Genomic DNA, 20,423 nt, shown 5'->3' with positions numbered 1-20,423 from the left:
TCACTGTCTATTTCTCCATGGAGGAGTGGGAGTATATAGAAGGACACAAGGATCTGTACAAGGAGGCCATGATGGAGGAGCACCAGCCTCTTATATCACAGGGTAAGACCCGTCATGTGCAGTGTATACACGTGTGTGCAGTGACATGTAATGGAGGAGCACCAGCCTCTTATATCACAAGGTAAGAGCCGTCATGTGCAGTGTATACACGTGTGTGCAGTGACATGTAATGGAGGAGCACCGGCCTCTTATATCACAGGGTAAGAGCCGTCATGTGCAGTGTATACACGTGTGTGCAGTGACATGTAATGGAGGAGCACCAGCCTCTTATATCACAAGGTAAGACCCGTCATGTGCAGTGTATACACGTGTGTGCAGTGACATGTAATGGAGGAGCACCAGCCTCTTATATCACAGGGTAAGAGCCGTCATGTGCAGTGTGTACACGTGTGTGCAGTGACATGTAATGGAGGACCACCAGCCTCTTATATCACAAGGTAAGACCCGTCATGTGCAGTGTGTACACGTGTGTGCAGTGACATGTAATGGAGGAGCACCAGCCTCTTATATCACAAGGTAAGAGCCGTCATGTGCAGTGTATACACGTGTGTGCAGTGACATGTAATGGAGGAGCACCAGCCTCTTATATCACAAGGTAAGACCCGTCATGTGCAGTGTATACACGTGTGTGCAGTGACATGTAATGGAGGAGCACCAGGCCTCTTATATCACAAGGGTAAGACCCGTCATGTGCAGTGTATACACGTGTGTGCAGTGACATGTAATGGAGGAGCACCAGCCTCTTATATCACAGGGTAAGAGCCGTCATGTGCAGTGTATACACGTGTGTGCAGTGACATGTAATGGAGGAGCACCAGCCTCTTATATCACAAGGTAAGAGCCGTCATGTGCAGTGTATACACGTGTGTGCAGTGACATGTAATGGAGGAGCACCAGCCTCTTATATCACAAGGTAAGAGCCGTCATGTGCAGTGTATACACGTGTGTGCAGTGACATGTAATGGAGGAGCACCAGCCTCTTATATCACAAGGTAAGACCCGTCATGTGCAGTGTGTACACGTGTGTGCAGTGACATGTAATGGAGGAGCACCAGCCTCTTATATCACAAGGTAAGAGCCGTCATGTGCAGTGTATACACGTGTGTGCAGTGACATGTAAGGGAGGAGCTCCAGCCTCTTATATCACAAGGTAAGAGCCGTCATGTGCAGTGTATACACGTGTGTGCAGTGACATGTAATGGAGGAGCACCAGCCTCTTATATCACAAGGTAAGAGCCGTCATGTGCAGTGTATACACGTGTGTGCAGTGACATGTAATGGAGGAGCACCAGCCTCTTATATCACAAGGGTAAGAGCCGTCATGTGCAGTGTGTACACGTGTGTGCAGTGACATGTAATGGAGGAGCACCAGCCTCTTATATCACAGGGTAAGAGCCGTCATGTGCAGTGTATACACGTGTGTGCAGTGACATGTAATGGAGGAGCACCAGCCTTCTATATCACAGGGTAAGAGCCGTCATGTGCAGTGTATACACGTGTGTGCAGTGACATGTAATGGAGGAGCACCAGCCTCTTATATCACAAGGTGAGACCCGTCATGTGCAGTGTATACACGTGTGTGCAGTGACATGTAATGGAGGAGCACCAGCCTCTTATATCACAAGGTAAGACCCGTCATGTGCAGTGTATACACGTGTGTGCAGTAACATGTAATGGAGGAGCACCAGCCTCTTATATCGCAAGGTAAGAGCCGTCATGTGCAGTGTATACACGTGTGTGCAGTGACATGTAATGGAGGAGCACCAGCCTCTTATATCACAGGGTAAGAGCCATCATGTGCAGTGTATACACGTGTGTGCAGTGACATGTAATGGAGGAGCGCCAGCCTCTTATATCACAAGGTAAGAGCCGTCATGTGCAGTGTATACACGTGTGTGCAGTGACATGTAATGGAGGAGCACCAGCCTCTTATATTACAAGGTAAGAGCCGTCATGTGCAGTATACACACGTGTGCATGTAATAGAGGAGCTACACAAATCTACAGGGTCCTTTAACATCATGTTAGGGCCCTGCATTTGCCTTACAAGTTAAACATAATCATAGGGCTTTATTCACCTGACAGATAGTAAATAGGTGTCGTATTGGCACTGCGATATTCGTGTAGACTGCTTAATGATGACATCATGCACCAGACCACCGCAGCAGGACGCATGTGTTACTGTGAGCTTAGGCAATTGCAACTTATCAGGGACATGTGTCGAGTTCTCCGGCCTCTCAAAGCTACCGCCAGATGTGAGAGTAGAGAAAACATCGAGATCAACTAGGTCATCCCTGATCTTGATATTGGAGAAAAGCTCATACTGATTCCACAAGAGATGTTGAAAGTAGAACAGCTTACACCTCTTGATCACCGCCCTGTAGCTGTTGAGGACCCACATGGATGAAGTTGCATGGAGAAGGAAGGTGGAGGATGAGGAGCTACGACTGGTGGGGAGGATGTTTAGGAGAAGTTGCTGGTGCAGGGGGAAATGGAGTTTTCCCAGAGACAGCTAGGGGATGATGATGATGATGATGATAATGACGATGACACTGGCCGTGACCAACCATCTCAATGCAGCTCAGAACATGAAAGCTGTTTGCTTGGTTGCTGACATAATCTCAAGTGTATTGTTATCATCCAGCACAATGATGACTACTGCTTTTAGACCCTCACTATAGAAGTTGAACAGGGGAATGTTTTTCTGATACCGAAAGAGGCTTAATTGTTGGATTACTAGGATATGCTCATTACTCAGCTTGCCACCAGGAGGCCTCTTTCTGCTGACTTCCCGCCATCCAAGTAGCAGAAGCCACAGCAATTTCTTTTGAAAAAAGCAGGTGATAAAATAGAACTAAAACCCCATATTTATTACCCTGATTCTGCAGATTGTAGAAATATCCCATATGTGACTCTAGAGTTCTACTTGACTCCAATACGAATCTCAGAATTGAAGGAGCACCTTGTAGATCTTAGGGGTCATTATTTTTTGGGACATTTTTCAGGCATCATTTCTAGTGATGAGTGAGCATGCTCGGCCGAGTACCGGTTGGGCTCGAGCATCGCTATGCTTGGCACGTGGTAGTACTCGGCCGAATTCTACTTGTGATCGTTGTATTGCTCGAGTCTCCTCCCCGCATGTTTGGCGCCTCCTAAGCAGCCAATCAACGTTCAGGTAGAGGTGGGCGATATGGCCTAAAATCTATATTGCGATATAATTTGAATCATGTGCGATATGCGATTATATATTGCGATATATTTTTTTCTTCTGTATGTATGCAAAAAATACAAATTACAAAACTGCCATCAGACATGTGCCCCAGAGCCAGTGCATCAGCCCCAAGCCCCATGCCATTTGCCATCATCTGCCATTAGACATGTGCCCCAGAGCCAGTGCCGTCAGCTCCAAGCCCCATGGCAGTTGCCATCATCTGCCATCAGACATGTCCTTGTCCCCCAGAACCAGTGCCATCAGCCCCATGGCCATCCTTTGCAAATAGATCCCCCCCCTATCCTCCAGCCCCCCCCTCCCCAGAATAATCGCTATACTTACCTTTCCTGCAGGGTGCTCGGCAGTCCGCAGGTGTCGCGTCTTCTTCCCAGCATGCATTGGGCGGGACCTGACGTCACACACAGGCCCCGGCCACGGAGCGGTGAGAAGCTTCTTCAATTCACTACCGCTCCGTGGTCATATTGCGGTCCGGTGATATATGCGATATGGACAAAATCTGTATCGTTGCACAGATTCATATCGTGCATATCGCATATATCGCCCACACCTACGCTCAGGTAAGTAATTCCCTTCAGTGTAATGCCATAGCCATGTTAGCTATTAGCCTTACACTGGTTGGCTGGCCGGAACACGTGATACCAGTTTATATAGGAGCCAATGTCCCGCGCTCGGATCATTCAGTGTCAGGAAGAGCGGACAGTAGGCAGGGACAGATAGCATTTTGCTGGAAATTCACAGAATTAACTCCCAAAAAACTATTGAAAGACCAAACAGTCCTCTTAAGGACCACAGTGTGTGTTCAACAGCAGTGCAGCACCATTGAAAAATTATTTTTTTTACCAAGTTTTGCATTCAGCGGTATCAGGGACAGGCGTCTTCAGGAAGGGACAGATAGTGCAGGGCTGGAAAATCGCTTTTTTAAGTACCCAAAAGCTTTTATAAGACAGAAAGATTTGATATTAGTGAGATCTACAGTACGCCAGTGTGTTTAGCAGACATTATAAAAAGGGGCTTATTCACTAGATTGTGCCTACTAGTGAGATATACACCGCGCCATCAGAGAAATGTTTTTTTTCTGAGGAAATTAACCTAATTTGTGCCACATCTGTTTGTGCGTTCAATCTGCAACCGTTATATTCAGTACTCCAGCAGAGAATTATTTATAATTTGGGCTAATTTAACTAGTTTTGGGCACATCTGTGTGTGTGTGTGTTTAGGCCGCAACCGTATATACAGTATTCCAGAAGAGAATTTTTGTATTTGGGACAAATTTAACTACTTTTGTGCACATCTATGTGTGCGTTCAATCCACAAACGTTATATACAGCATTCCAGCAGAGAATTATTTTGCTGGGGGAAAATTTAAATAAGTTGTCCAATATCTATTGAATAAACCTTTTAATATGAAGAAGGCGAGCACTAAGAGACGGGGAAGTGGGCGTGTTGCTGACGGTTCAGGCAGAGGCCGTGGCCCTGGGCGCAATGAAACTGTGCCAGCTGCCGGTTAAACTGGAAAAAAGAAAAAATCCACCATACCCAGTTTCATTTTACAGTTAACTGGGCATCGCAGGACAACACTGTCCAAGTCGGACCAGTGCGACCGGGTGGTCGGTTGGATGGCAGAAGATAATTGTTCCACCAAGACCAGTCTCATTAGCAAAGAGTCTGGTCCACAGAATCCTCACCCTGATCCTCCATCCTCCCACCATGTAGAGTCATCACTAGATGTGCCCTGATTCACAACCTCTTGACCTATTACAGGGTCAAGAAGATGAGGGTGGTGAATGTCAATTATTTGTTCACGAGGTGGATGAGGATGAGATTGTGGTTAGGTCAAGTCAGGAGGATGAGGAAGTGGAAGAGGAGGTGATGGACGATGAGGTCACTGACCCAACTTGGGAACGTGGAAAGCTGAGAGGAGGGATCTGCAGCACCGCAACAAGCTGTAAGAGGCAGTGGTGTGGCAAAAGGGAGAAGTCGGCCAACACCAAACAGGCCCGGAACCGTTACACGGAGCACCCACATGTGTAAATCTCCCTTGCCAAGTGTTCTGCTGTATGGCGCTTTTTTGCGGAAAGTGCAGACGACAAAAGAGTGGTAGTTTTCAACCTGTGCCACTGCTGTCCAATCCCATGTCAAAGGCGCAGGGCCGGATGCCCCTTGCCCTGCACCTGGGCCTTCGTATGCACCATCAGCAACTACATCCACTTCCCTGTCCCAGCGCAGCGTCCAATTGTCCTTACCCCAGGCATTTGAACGCAAGCGAAAATACCCAAAAACCCACTGCCCATAGCACTAAATGCACAACTTTCAAAATGACTGGCTCTTGAAATGTTGCCATATAGACTTGTGGAGACTGAGGCCTTCCGCAGCCTAATGTCGGCGGCCGTCCCTCGGTACGCAGTCCCCAGCTGCCACTATTTTTCACTGTGTGCCGTGCCAGCTTTACTTTAACATGTGTCCCAGAACATCACACGTGCCCTGACCAACGCAGTTACTGGGAAGGTCCACTTGACCACGGACACATGGGCAAGTGCTGGCCCTCCTTTATGTGATATACAGGTTGTATCGGAGTGCTTCTTCCTTGTAATTTTTGGCAGCACTTACACTGTATATACAATTGAATATACAGGAAAGAATGTTTCCTAACAATTTTTCCTCTAAAAAGGTTTAAAAATATATATTAAAAAGCCCTGTGTTGTGTAATAAAAAGCTGCAAAAGTTATTTCGGTAGACCATAAAATAAAAAAGCTACAAGTGTTTGAACCATGTGCTCTATATCACAAAAAAGTGACTGGTCATTAAAGGGTTAACCAATAAGTGCTTTCCCGGCTAGTAATGCCTCATACACACGACCGTACCTTTTCTTTTGGTCTGCAGGACACCAGCCATGTGTGGAGTAACGGATGCGGACAGCACATGGAGTCAATGGGTCCACATCCAAGCCACATAAAAAAATGCTGCTCAGATGCGGACTAAAACAATGGCCATGTGCGTGAGCCTTCAGGGAAAGTGCTTACTGGTTATTGCACGGACCTGCAGTATATCTGCAGTATACCCTCCCTCTATAAAGGGGTCTGTCCTTCTTACGGATACCATGGTGATGTGGAAAATCTTGCACCAACATTTTAGGCTCTCTTATCAATGCTCCAAACACTTACCTCTTTGAAACAATCCTGACTTCCAGGTTGAAATGAGAAGCATTTTGTTTAGGGACACATAAGGTCAGGTCACATCCAATCCTGTCAAGATACGGTATATCACCAATTCCATGCATTTTGCCAAAAGCTGTATTCTGACCCTACGGATGCTCCTGTTTCTGAGGTGTCTTCCATTTTAGCTTGTTTACTAATTCCAAAACTGTTCCCTTTGGATACTGCCACTCTTAATGTCCCCATCAGTGATGAGCAACTAGACTCAACCATAATGTCCTTGAAAAATGGGAAATCACTGGAAGAGGACGGGTTCTCTGCGATTTATTTAAAAACAAAATTAAAGATTCTTTTGCCACATTTGAAGAGTTTCTATGATTATATGGTGCAGGGTGGTCCACTACTTTCAGATCTCTTAACTGCATTAATTACAGTAATCCCTAAACCTGACAAAGATCACTCACTCCCGGGAAATTATACTGTAGCTCGATATCCCTCCTTAAAGCGTTTCTGCCATCATAAATAACGTTATGTAGCTGACTGATATTAGCGATGTGCTACTGTTAGCAGTACATAACCGTGTGCTTTATAACTCCCTGCCGCCGTTCTCTTAAAATAAAGACTTTTAAAATATACTAATGAGCCTCCAGGTGCTAGTGGGGTGTTGCTTCAGCACGTAGAGGCTCCGTCTACGCACCCTTTGGCACGCCCAGGTCCTGTTGATTGACTGTTGCGCTCTCCTTATCGTCACGTAAATCCTGCTCCTGTGCCGTCCCGTTTAGTATTTGGCGCAGGCGCAGTGAGTGAAGGACGCGCTCCTGCTGCCAGCTTCCTTTAGTGCAGGTGCAGTGAGGAAGCCGGCAGCAGGAGCGCGTCCTTCACTCACTGCGCCTGCGCCGAATACTAAACGGGACGGCGCAGGCGTGGGATTTACATGACTATGAGGAGAACTCGACAGTCAATCAACAGGACCTGGGCGTGCCAAAGGGTGAGTAGACCGAGCCTCTAAGTGCTGAAGCAACGCCCCAGTAGCACCTAGAGGCTCATTAGCATATTTTAAAAGTCTTCATTTTAAGAGTCAATCAGGTTTTCAATTTTTTTTAACCTCCTTAGTTCCGATACGATGGTTGAATATACCTCCTTTGAGAGGTTTTGTCAGTATAGAGCAGTAGATCCCTTTCTTTCATTTATTCCATGGTCAATTCCACTTTTTCTGATACTTTTATGTATTGATGGGAATCGGATTTGGGAGACACTCTTACTCTGGAACAATGAAATAGGGTTGTTTCGATACCAAAGTTTTGCATCGGTTTCGATACCACAAAAAAGTATTGCGATACTAGATACCATTCGATACCACGCAAAAAAAAAAAAAAAAAGCAGCATGCATTCCGCATTTTATGGAACGTCTGGCCCATAATAGATCAGTCCGATTTATAGCGTTTCCTGCATAGGACATTTTTTAGCATTTTGGACGTGGCGATATGTAATATGTTTATTTATTGTTTATATATTTTATATGTAAAATTGGGAAAGGGGGTGATTTATACTTAATATTTTTTTTTTTTTTTTTTTTTACTTTTTTGATTTAATAACTATTCCCCCCCCTTAGGGGCTAGAACCTGGGATCTTTTAATCTCTTGTCCTATTCCCCCTGATAGAGCTCTATTAGTGTCACGACCGCTATCCCAGCAGCAGTCGTGTCGCACCAGACGGAGGGGAAGGGGGACCCTTATCTACGGATGGGAAATAGAACGGTCACCCCTGACTAACCCTAAGCTGGCACCTGTCTGTCCTGATACCCTAGACGGGGTGTGAACCCGTGCGGCGAGCAGGATGCCTAAACCCTCAGTCACCCTAACAAGACTAGACTGGGGAAAGGCAGATGGGAGCACTAGTCACCATCACTCACGTCTAGGAGAACAACAGGGGAAGACAGCAACAAACAAACAAACAATCAATCAAACATAGATCGACTTATCCAGTCACGAGCAGAGAAGGTGATCCCAGTCACGACGGTCCACACCGGACGAGAGCTCCACAGCAATACCATCAAACGATCTCCTTCAAAGGTCAGAATAGCACTGGAAGTAAGGACTATATCTGGCAATGACTGCAAGTGAAACTGAAACTAATATAGTAGCTGGGAGTGGCAGACAGGACTCACCTGAGAAGGATGCCTACAAACTCCCAGTCAGGACAAAAAGGTTCACAAGGCAAAACCCTGATGACATACCCTGAACCACAGAGCAAACTCACAAGCTATCGCGAGCAGCAAGTCGCTGCGACCTTCTCCTCCCAGACCTGTCTGGATCAGTCACAGTCGTGACAGTACCCCCCTTTCTACGAGGGGCCACCGGACCCTCAAGACCCGGCCTCTCCGGATGGGACCTATGAAAAGCTTGAATAAGTCTGTCCGCCTTTATCTCTGATGCTGGCACCCACATTCTCTCTTCGGGACCATAACCTCTCCAGTGCACCAGGTACTGAAGAGAGCGGCGAACATATCGTGAATCAACAATCTTTTCTACCTGAAACTCAAGACTGCCATCAACAACCACCGGTGGAGGCGGTAGTGGCAATGGTTCAGGAGGTTCTACATATCTCTTAAGCAGAGATCTGTGGAAGACATTATGGATCCTTAGAGTCTGAGGTAGCTCCAGACGAAAAGCCACCGGGTTAATGACCTTAATTACCCTATAAGGACCAATAAATCTCGGACCTAATTTCCACGAGGGAACCTTCAACTTGATATTTCTGGTAGACAACCACACCAAGTCATTCACCCCAAGGTCCGGACCTTCAGAGCGCTTCTTATCAGCCGCACGTTTGTATCTACCACCAATTCTCTTCAAACTTTCTTGCACACTCTGCCACACTGATGAAAGTGAAGATGCAAATCGTTCCTCCTCGGGAATCCCAGACGGCCCCCCCTCACTAAACGTACAAAACTGAGGATGGAAACCATACGCACCAAAAAATTGTGACTTATCTGTGGATTCTTGACGACGATTATTAATGGCAAACTCGGCTAACGGTAAATAAGATGACCATTCCTCCTGATTTTCGGAAACAAAGCATCTCAAATATGTCTCTAGGTTTTGATTGGTACGTTCAGTCTGACCGTTGGACTGTGGATGAAAAGATGAAGAAAACGACAGATGAACCCCTAAACGATAACAAAAAGCTTTCCAAAATTTAGAAACAAATTGGGTACCACGATCCGAAACAATATCGGAAGGGACCCCGTGAAGCTTCACGATGTGGTCAATAAAAACCTGAGCCAGTGTATTAGCATTAGGCAATGCGGTAAGAGCAATAAAGTGCACCATTTTACTGAATCTGTCAACAACTACAAGAATAACAGTCTTCCCAGCTGATACTGGTAGATCCGTAATGAAATCCATTGATAGGTGCGTCCAAGGCCTGTTGGGGATGGCCAGAGGAAAAAGACGCCCTGCTGGACGAGTATGATCTACCTTAGAACGAGCACAGGTAGCACATGCAGACACAAAATTAAACACCTCCTGGCGCCACTTAGGCCACCAGAACCGACTAGACACTAATTCAGAGGTTGCCTTACTACCTGGGTGTCCTGCCAGTGTGGAGTTATGGTGTTCTTTTAGTATCTCCAGGCGTAAATTTTCTGGCACAAACAGTTTACCCGAGGGGCAGGAGGCCGGGGCGTCCCCCTGAGCTTCCAACACCCTTCCCTCTAAACCTGAGTGTAATGCAGAGACCACCACCCCCTTTTGCAACATAGGCTCTGGTACCTCAACATCACCCCCTCCAGGAAAACTTCGAGACAATGCATCCGCCTTAGTATTTTTTGCCCCCGGGCGATAGGTTATTACAAAATTAAACCTAGTAAAAAATAACGACCATCGAGCCTGTCTAGGGTTGAGACGTTTAGCAGACTCCAGATATAATAAGTTTTTGTGATCAGTAATCACTGTGACGGGATGAACCGCCCCCTCCAAAAAATGACGCCACTCCTCAAAGGCCAACTTAATAGCCAAAAGTTCCCTGTTGCCAATATCATAGTTCCTTTCTGCAGTGGACAATTTCTTCGAAAAGAAAGCACACGGACGCCATTCATCAGGGGACGGGCCCTGAGAAAGTACCGCTCCCACCCCCACCTCTGATGCATCAACCTCTACAATAAAAGGAAGCGAGACATCTGGCTGTACGAGAATAGGGGCCGAGGTGAATCTCTCCTTCAGAGATGTAAAGGCAGTTTTGGCTGCATGTGACCATTTGGAAAAATCGGATCCCTTTCGGGTCATGTCAGTCAGTGGTTTGACCACCAAGGAATAGTTCTTTATAAACTTTCTATAAAAATTGGCAAACCCCAGGAAACGTTGCAATGCCTTCAGGTTCTCAGGCAGATCCCAGTCCATAATCGCCCGGACTTTCTCTGGATCCATGCGGAAACCTGAATCTGACAACACATACCCCAGAAATTGCAGTTCTTTTACGGCGAACACACATTTCTCTAATTTAGCAAACAATTTGTTGGCCCTTAATATCTGCAGCACTTGTCTCACATGGATCTTATGTGTCTCCAAATCCGGAGAATAGACCAGGATGTCATCAAGATATATCACAACAAATCTCCCGATAAGGTGACTAAAAATATAGTTGACAAAATGTTGGAACACCGCAGGCGCATTAGTAAGACCAAATGGCATGACCAGATTTTCATAATGCCCTTCTGGAGTATTAAAAGCCGTCTTCCACTCATCCCCCTCTTTGATGCGAACCAGGTTATAGGCTCCTCTGAGATCCATTTTAGAGAACCATTTAGCACCAGCAACCTGATTAAAGAGGTCGGGAATGAGAGGAAGAGGATAGGGATCTTGGATAGTTATCCGGTTTAACTCCCGGAAATCCAGGCAAGGACGCAGGCCCCCATCTTTCTTTTTAACGAAAAAGAACCCTGCAGCCACGGGTGAAGAAGAGGGTCTGATGTGTCCCTTAGCCAAACTCTCCGAAATATAATCTTTCATAGCCTTCCTCTCCGGGCCGGAAAGATTGTATAACCGGGTTTTAGGTAGTTTTGCCCCAGGCACAAGATTAATCGGGCAATCATATGGACGATGAGGTGGTAACCCCTGACAACCCTTCTCAGAAAACACATCCATAAAATCTGACAGAAAGGCAGGTAGAGATGTTACAGAGAGTGTAGAGAACCTACTACTCAAACAGTTGTCCTTACAATGTTCACTCCACTCCACAATCTCCCCGGCCTGCCAATCCACCACTGGATTGTGGGTCACCAGCCAGGGAAGCCCCAATACCATAGGAGCCGGAAGACCGTCCAGGACATAACAAGAGATATGTTCTTTATGGAGGTCCCCTACCTGTAGATGGATATTATGGATGATCTGAGTTAACTCTCTCTGAGTAAGAGGGGAGGAGTCGATGGCAAAAACAGGAATAGCTCTGCGTACCGGTTCCGGAGTAAAACCCAGAGCCTGAGCAAACCGTGAATCCACCAAGTTGACCCCTGCCCCACTGTCCAAAAAGACGGAACAGATCTCAGTCTTATTGCCCGCCTCAACGGTAGCGGACAACAAAAACTGAGACATGCGTATGGAGGAAAGAAATACGCCCAGACTGTTATCCTCCGCACAATCTGGGGACTCTAGTTTTCCGGCGGCTCCCTTGTTTGTGGTCTCTTGGGTTCTGAGGGACATACCTTTACAAAATGACCCCTCCCCCCACAACGAAAACAAACCTCTGACCTACGGCGGACCTTAGAAGGATTCACCCGTCTAGTGGCGCCCCCAATTTGCATTGGTTCGACTGGATCATAACAAACCGATCCCTGCCCTATAGAAGCCTCTGTAGAATTTAATAGTCTCTCCCTGAGTCGTCTGTCGATTCTTATGGACAGTGACATAGCAGCCTCAAGAGACCCAGGGACCTCGTATACCGCCAGCGCGTCTTTTAATTTTTCAGACAACCCCTGGCAGAACTGACTCCTAAGGGCCGAGTCGTTCCATAATGTATCAGTAGCCCACCTACGGAATTCGGAACAATATAGTTCAGCAGACCGGTTCTCTTGCCGAAGTCTACGTAGCTTAGACTCAGCCAGTGAGACCCTGTCCGGGTCATCATATACGAGACCCAGGGCTTTAAAAAACTCCTCCACTGATCGTAAGGCCGGAGAGTCTGATGGTAGGGAGAAAGCCCAAGCCTGCGGATCTCCTTGCAGGAGCGAAATTACAATGCCCACCCGTTGTTCCTCACCGCCGGAGGACCTAGGGCGTAACCTGAAGAACAATTTACAAGCTTCTCTGAAGGTTACAAATTGGTCTCTTCCTCCTGAGAACCGATCAGGTAAAACCACTTTTGGCTCAGGAGTACCTTGGTTTCCCGTAGCAACGGTGGAACCCAAGGATTGCTGCTGCTGCACTGTTGCTTTTAATCCTGCCACTTCCAGGGATAACCCCTGTAATTCTTTTGCCAAAACCGTAACCGGATCCATAGTGGAACAGAAAAATACAAAGCAAAACAGCAAGCAAAAAAAAAAAAAAAAAAAAAAAAGGTCATTTATTTTATTTTTTTTAAATGGCCAGATATACTGTCACGACCGCTATCCCAGCAGCAGTCGTGTCGCACCAGACGGAGGGGAAGGGGGACCCTTATCTATGGATGGGAAATAGAACGGTCACCCCTGACTAACCCTAAGCTGGCACCTGTCTGTCCTGATACCCTAGACGGGGTGTGAACCCGTGCGGCGAGCAGGATGCCTAAACCCTCAGTCACCCTAACAAGACTAGACTGGGGAAAGGCAGATGGGAGCACTAGTCACCATCACTCACGTCTAGGAGAACAACAGGGGAAGACAGCAACAAACAAACAAACAAACAATCAAACATAGATCGACTTATCCAGTCACGAGCAGAGAAGGTGATCCCAGTCACGACGGTCCACACCGGACGAGAGCTCCACAGCAATACCATCAAACGATCTCCTTCAAAGGTCAGAATAGCACTGGAAGTAAGGACTATATCTGGCAATGACTGCAAGTGAAACTGAAACTAATATAGTAGCTGGGAGTGGCAGACAGGACTCACCTGAGAAGGATGCCTACAAACTCCCAGTCAGGACAAAAAGGTTCACAAGGCAAAACCCTGATGACATACCCTGAACCACAGAGCAAACTCACAAGCTATCGCGAGCAGCAAGTCGCTGCGACCTTCTCCTCCCAGACCTGTCTGGATCAGTCACAGTCGTGACAATTAGGGTGAATAGGACTTCACACTCTCCCTGCTGTCCTGGGCTTTGTGCACACGGCAGCAGGGAGCTTACCATGGCAGCCAGGGCTTCAGTACCGTCCTGGCTGCTATGGTAACTAATCGGAGCCCCAGGATTACACTGCTGGTGCTCTGATCAGAATCTGCCACTGCACCACCAATGACAGAGGAGGGGAGGGGACCCTGTGGCCACTGCCACCAATGATTTTAATACTGGGGAGGAGGGGGGTGCAGCACTGCGCCACCAATGATCATTAACATTTAATAGAGGAGGCGGGTGCGGCACCTGAGGAGTTAACTGCCGCTGATCGCAGCTCCCCGCCAGCACCAGCCTCCTGGATTTGTATTAAACGTTTACTTTTATTGGTGGTGCAGTGCGCCCTCTCTCCTCATTGGTGGCAGTGGCACAGGGGGGAGGGAGAGACTGCTTCCTTCTCCCATGTGCTGCTGAGAAGAACACGGAGCGCGCTGAGAGCAGCGCTCTCCATGTTCTCTAATACTAGACTGTGCAATAGCGAAGCCTAGTATTGAAAAAAAGGCAAATGCCGGTATCGAGGTCGATACCAGGCAAAAGTATCAATTGGGTATCGAAAATTCGACAACCCTACAATGGAATGAATGTTGTACGGTGATCAGCAATGGAAGTTGGCAGGTGAAGTTGATGGAAACATTGCTGAAGGTACTTCATAGGGTGCAATTGGTACCTTCCAGATTGCATATTATATATCAGTCATTCTCTTCTTTATGTTTTAGGGCAGGAATGCTTAACCTGCGGCCCTCCAGCTGTTGAAAAACCACAACTCCCATCATGCCTGAACAGCCTACAGCAGGGTATGGTGGGAGTTGTAGTTTTACAACAGCTGGAGGGCTGCAGGTTGAGCATCCCTGTTTTAGGGAATGCCAAGAGACAGGTAAAACCCTTCACATATAATGCACCTGTCCGATAGTTAACCAATTTTGGGCCAGTATTCAGAAGGGACTGTTTGTGGTCGTTCATAGATGTCCCTCTGTCACCTCCTGTCTACCCATTAGGTCCTATATACTAATGCAACTTATAAATCTGTACTATATATTTTGATGGTCGCGTGCATACATGTTGCTTCCAGATAGAGCCCCCCCCCCTCCCCCTATTTATCCATCTTAGCAGTTATCCAGAGAATTAACCAAATTATGAAAAGTGACCCTCTCAGATACTAGAAAACTGTTCTCTAAGATATGGAATCTATGGATGAATTGTGCTACGTCCCCTACTTTTTGTCCCTATGACTTTAAGAAGGGGTGGAGTTTTTTTCTTCTTTCTCTCTCTTCGCTCTCTCTTTTACCTATATACCTAGTTGGCCGAGGGGTGGGAGGACACAGCCCCTATCATTATTCTGCAGATAACTCCTTTATTTACTTTCTTTATTGTACTTTTTTGTACTTTTTATTGTACTTTTTTTTATCCACTTGCATATTTATGTATTTCCGTTCAACATTACCAGTAAATACTTTGGAAACATAATTTGATTTTTTGGGGAGGTGAGACGGGACAAAAATTGCAATTCTTTCCACCACCAAATGAAGCCTTAACTGGACACAGTTAAGAAAAGATGGGCGGGGCTAACTAGCAACCAGTCTGTAATGTTAGCGCCACCCACACAGAACATCCTCTTGTTGGCCCCTGTGTCAGGACTGTAGAGGAGAAAAGATGTCATGGAGTGACATAGCAATGGTAAGTCATAAAGATTAAAGGGCCTACCGCAGGCAGCAAATCATATAAATTGCAGGGGCCACCAGAACTGGCAACTCACTTAAGTTCGAGACAACACAGCCCACTGGGAATCTGCTGCTGATATCTGACACATGCTCAGTACAGGCTGCAGGAAAATAAGCAGTAGATGGAATTAGAAGCTGCAATTCCAACTGAAACGTCTGCTGGAAAATGGAGGATCTCAGTGTGGAACCAGGGAAAATGCAGCTTGTGCTGAGCATGAAAGTTAATGTGAAAGTTCAGCAGCAGCAGTGGAGGAGGTGCACTGAAACGTGCTTGACAATTAAGCTCTAGGTAGGCATTATGACTTTTTTTTTTTTAGTGTGTGAATCCACCAGCTTTATCAGGTCTAAGATCTAGTCAATAATGCAGTTTGTGTTGAGGAATGTGGGAACTGATCAGAATCCTGAACTTTGTCAGTGTATAGAAAGCTTTATAAGGCCAAATGCACACGGCCGTGTTCCGCGGCCGAGAGCGGTCCGTGGTAACATGGCCTGGAATCCTGTTGTGAGCAGGCGCGCATGGTGCAATTGGTTGCTATGACCCCGAGCGCTTCATGCCGCCGCTGCACTACAGTAATACACTATACGAGTGTATTACTGTTGTGCAGCGGTGGCATGAAGCTCACGGCGTCATAGCAACCAATGACGCCGTGCGCTCCTGCTGCTCTCAACAGGATTCCAGGCTGTGTTACCACGGACCCCTCTCGGCCTCGGAACACGGCCGTGTGCATTTGGCATAAGGCTGAAATTACAGGTGTAGTTTTTTCAACCTGTAGTTACGGCTGGATCTAATTCCAGCCTAATAGGATTGTTATATGTATTCTCTGCGGTTTGGAAAAAAAAATACATTTTTATCTTAACAGAAAATCCCAGTAAGAATTCTGATGAAGACATCATGTTATCACTAAATTATAAAGCAGAAGATGAAGATATCATGCAGAGCTCTTCAGAAGAAAACATCAATGTACATTTAGGACTTTACAGTACAGATCTGTTATGTAATCCCCCTAATCATGAGGAACCTTCTCCTGACCGATCACAGATTGTTACCACAAGTACAGGTCAGAAAGGGGGTAAAAGGTTCCAGTGTGGTAAAGAGTTTTCAGAAATCTCAGCTTTTTCTACATACAGGAGAATTCACACAACTGAGAAACCATATTCATGTTCAGAATGTGGGAAGTGCTTTACGGAGAAATCAAATCTTCTTAGACATGTGAGAAGTCACACAGGAGAAAAAACATATTCATGTTCAGAGTGTGGGAAATGTTTTGCACAAAAGTCAGATCTTGTTAAACATAAGAGAATTCACACAGGAGAGAAGCCATATTCATGTTCAAAATGTGGGAAGCGCTTTACAGAGACATCAAATCTTCTTAGACATGAGAGAAGTCACACAGGAAAAAAAACATATTCATGTTCAGAATGTGGAAAATACTTTATGGATAAACCCAGTCTTCTTATTCATGAGAAAAGTCACACAGGAGAGAAACCACATTCATCTACACAATATGGGAAAAGTTTTACACAAACATCAGACCTTGTTGCCCAAGAGAGAATTCACACAGTAGAGAAGCCATATTCATGTATAGAATGTGATAAATGTTTTACAGAGAAATCAAATCTTTTTAGACATAAAAAAAGTCATACGGGAGAAAAACCATATTCATGTTTAGAATGTGGGAAATGTTTTACACAAAAATCATATCTTGTTAAACATGAGAGAGTTCACACAGGTGAGAAGCCATATTCATGTTCAAAATGTTGGAAGTGCTTTACAGAGAAATCAAATCTTGTTAGACATGAGAGAATTCATACAGGTGAGAAACCATATTCATGTTCAGAATGTGGGAAATGTTTTACACAAAAATCTGATCTTGTTAAACATGAGAGAGTTCACACAGGTGAGAAACCATATTCATGTTCAGAATGTGAGAGATGCTTTAAAGATAAACCAAGTCTAGTTATTCATGAGAGAAGTCACATAGGAGAAAAATCATATTCATTTTCAGAATGTGGGAAAAAAAAATCACAAACATCAGACCTTGTTGCCCATGAGAGAATTCACATAGGAGAGAAGCCTTATTCGTGTTCAGAATGTGGGAAGTGCTTTACAGAGAAATCAAATCTTCTTAGACATGCGAGAAGTCACACAGGAGAAAAAACATATTCATGTTCAGAGTGTGGGAAATGTTTTGCACAAAAGTCAGATCTTGTTAAACATAAGAGAATTCACACAGGAGAGAAACCGTATTCATGTTCAGAATGTGGGAAGTGCTTTACAGAGAAATCAAATCTTCTTAGACATGCGAGAAGTCACACAGGAAAAAAACCGTATTCATGTTCAGAATGTGGGAAATGTTTTGCACAAAAGTCAGATCTTGTTAAACATGAGAGAAGTCACACAGGTGATAAACCATATTCATGTTCAGAATGTGAGAAATGCTTTATAGATAAACCAAGTCTTGTTATTCATGAGAGAATTCACACAGGAGAGAAACCATATTTATGTTCAGAATGTGGGAAGTGCTTTACAGAGAAATCAAATCTTAATAGACATAAGAGAATTCACACAGGAAAAAAAACGTATTCATGTTCAGAATGCGAAAAATCTTTTACACAGAAATCAAGTCTTGTTACTCATGAGAGAATTCACACAATGGAAAAGCCATACTCTTGATCAGAATGTAGGAAGTGTTTTACAAATAAATCCCATCTTGTTACAGACTAGAAACATCTCACAGCAAAGAAAACATACTCATGTTCAGTATGTGGGAAATGTTTTAAACAGAAATCAAATCTTTTTACACATGAGAGAATTCACATAGGAGAGAAGCCCTATTCATGTTCAGAATGTGGGAAAATTTGTATAGATAAGTCAAATCTGGTTAAACATGAGAGAAGTCACACACGAGAGAAGCTATTTTCGTGCTCAGAATGTGGGAAATGTTTTATATCCAAAGCAGAACTTAGGGAACATCAGACAAGTCACGCAGAAGAGAAGCTGATTTGTTGTTTTATATGGGAAAAATGTTTTGTAAGGAAATCAAATTCTATATCTTATCAGATAAAAACAAACCATGTTAGGTTTTGTAATATGGGAAATGCTATAGGAGCAAAAAATTTAACTCCAGTTATTCACAGATATTAAAGGTATATTCAGGTTTCATGGAATCAATCTATTCTCAGGATCTTTAGACTGTTGGTGGTCTGACTCTTGACTCCCTTGGCATCCTGAAAAAAGATCAACATACATAGTAATGTAGTAATATAGCTTGTAAGTCTGAAAAAGACATATGTCCATCCACTTCAGTCTATTTTCCTACAAAGTGCATCCAGTGGAAGGCAAAAAAAAAAATTTTTTTATTTTAGGGGAAAAATTTCCTTCCTAGTCAATCAGGCAGAATAACTTCCTTGATCAACTACCAATTTCCAGAATACTAGTTTTTATAACCTGTGATATTATTTAACTCAAGAAATACATCCAGGCCCCTCTTAAACTCTTTTAGTGAGTTCAAGCCCCCCTTCCCCCGTGGCAGAGAGCTTCATAGTCTCACTGCTCTTACAGTAAAGAACCATTTTCTATGTTGGTGTAGAACCTGCGGCCTGCGTTCCGGACTAATAAGGCCCCACAGGTAAGTTGCCCAAATATAGATCTTACCCCCTCAGTGAGTCCCCAAGCGCTACTCGGGACTCCTGGGATCTCTCGCCGCGGGACTTGACATGCTGCGGTTTTATCTTCGTCCAAAATGCCGGATCCGGATTTTTTCCCATTAAAATGCATTAAGGCCAGATCCGTCCCCGAGTGTTCTGGCAAAACGGATCCTTTTTTGCGGTCTGCGCATGCTCAGACCGCAAAAAAAGTGAATAAAAAATAAATGCCGGATCCGTTTTTTTCCTGATGACACCGGAGAGACGGATCCGGCATTTCAATGCATTTGTCATATGGATCAGTATCCTGATCCGTCTGACAAATGCCATCAGTTTGCATACATTTAGACTGATCTGGCAGGAAGTTCCAGCAACGGTTGCCAGAATCCTCTGCCGCAAGTGTGAAAGTACCCTAATTTGTTTCTGTTAGTTCTGCCATAGTTGAGAGAAAATGGAGAACCGCACTCTGAAAGTTTCGGTGCCAATCAAAGGCTAGAATAGCCACATTCATGCAGTAGAAATTGAGGCACTCAGGTTTTGGTTGCATTTAAGAATTTTTTTATTCATGCATTATTTTCATGTTCCAGTTGCCCAATTTATGCCGAAATCAGAAAATTGAAAAAGCTGACCGGACGTTTCGGTCTCAAACGGTTTAGAACTAGTACATACCCCCATTCGAGGAGGGGATTTCATTGCCTTAATAAATAAAAAAGAGGTGGAATGGATGTTCCTTTTGGGCACCATCCAACCGCAAGGGTTAAATATTGAATGCGACGTTAATGCCTGCTTATTCTAATGTTTATTTTAATATCTATTCTAATGTGATTATCGCCAGTCTTTTAGGTTCTGTCTTTTTGCTGCATTTTATTTGTTCAATTTTAGTCTGTCTACTTATGTTTGTTCCAGGCCCAGTTTTTTGGATGCTCATGACGTGGGATGGGGGAGGTTTTCCTGCTAATTTAAAACCCAGCGGTATCTTGTTACCTATCAATGCCCCAGACGAAGCAGCATTGCGAAACCCGGGTCGGGCTTTTTAGAGATTTTTTAAAAACAGTTTTAGCTGTAATTTTGTTCTTATCAAATACATTAAATATTTTTCATCTGACCCCTTGGTGCGTATTACATCTGCGATCCCTCTACTGAGATCTTTCTGAAAGCTGTGGTCTGATACCATCCAGGTTTAGGAGTATTCAATCTGTTGATTTCCTATACTGACGCCCCTGGACCTCTGTCCGTTCGATCTGCTCAGCTGCCTGTGAAGATTTTGCCAGGATCCTACATGCATTTTTCCAGTGGAGCTCTGTTTAGGAGTATT

At 44.9% G+C, this 20,423-nt stretch overlaps 1 protein-coding gene across 1 annotated transcript; it reads left to right on the top strand.

Annotated features, from left to right (window-relative positions):
• Positions 1-44: 44 nt before the first annotated feature.
• On the top strand, positions 45-19,275 carry LOC122925194 (zinc finger protein 260-like). Its single transcript, XM_044276710.1, has 2 exons — positions 45-102; positions 16,324-19,275. The coding sequence occupies exons 1-2, from the start codon at positions 69-71 to the stop codon at positions 18,135-18,137; spliced, it is 1,848 nt and encodes a 615-aa protein (XP_044132645.1). The 5' UTR covers positions 45-68; the 3' UTR covers positions 18,138-19,275.
• The last annotated feature ends 1,148 nt before the right edge of the window (positions 19,276-20,423 follow it).

This window comes from Bufo gargarizans, chromosome 1 (genome assembly GCF_014858855.1).
Source record: "Bufo gargarizans isolate SCDJY-AF-19 chromosome 1, ASM1485885v1, whole genome shotgun sequence".
NCBI lineage: Eukaryota > Metazoa > Chordata > Amphibia > Anura > Bufonidae > Bufo > Bufo gargarizans.
The sequence above is the reverse complement of the archived record's forward strand: the minus strand, read 5'-3'. Positions and strand labels throughout refer to the sequence as shown.

Excerpts from the sequence above, each read along its gene's own strand:
- LOC122925194 (XM_044276710.1), top strand. The coding sequence starts at position 69 with ATGATGGAGGAGCACCAGCCTCTTATATCACAGG. Across the intron at positions 103-16,323 it reads CCAGCCTCTTATATCACAGG|AAAATCCCAGTAAGAATTCT; the intron begins GTAAGACCCGTC and ends TTATCTTAACAG.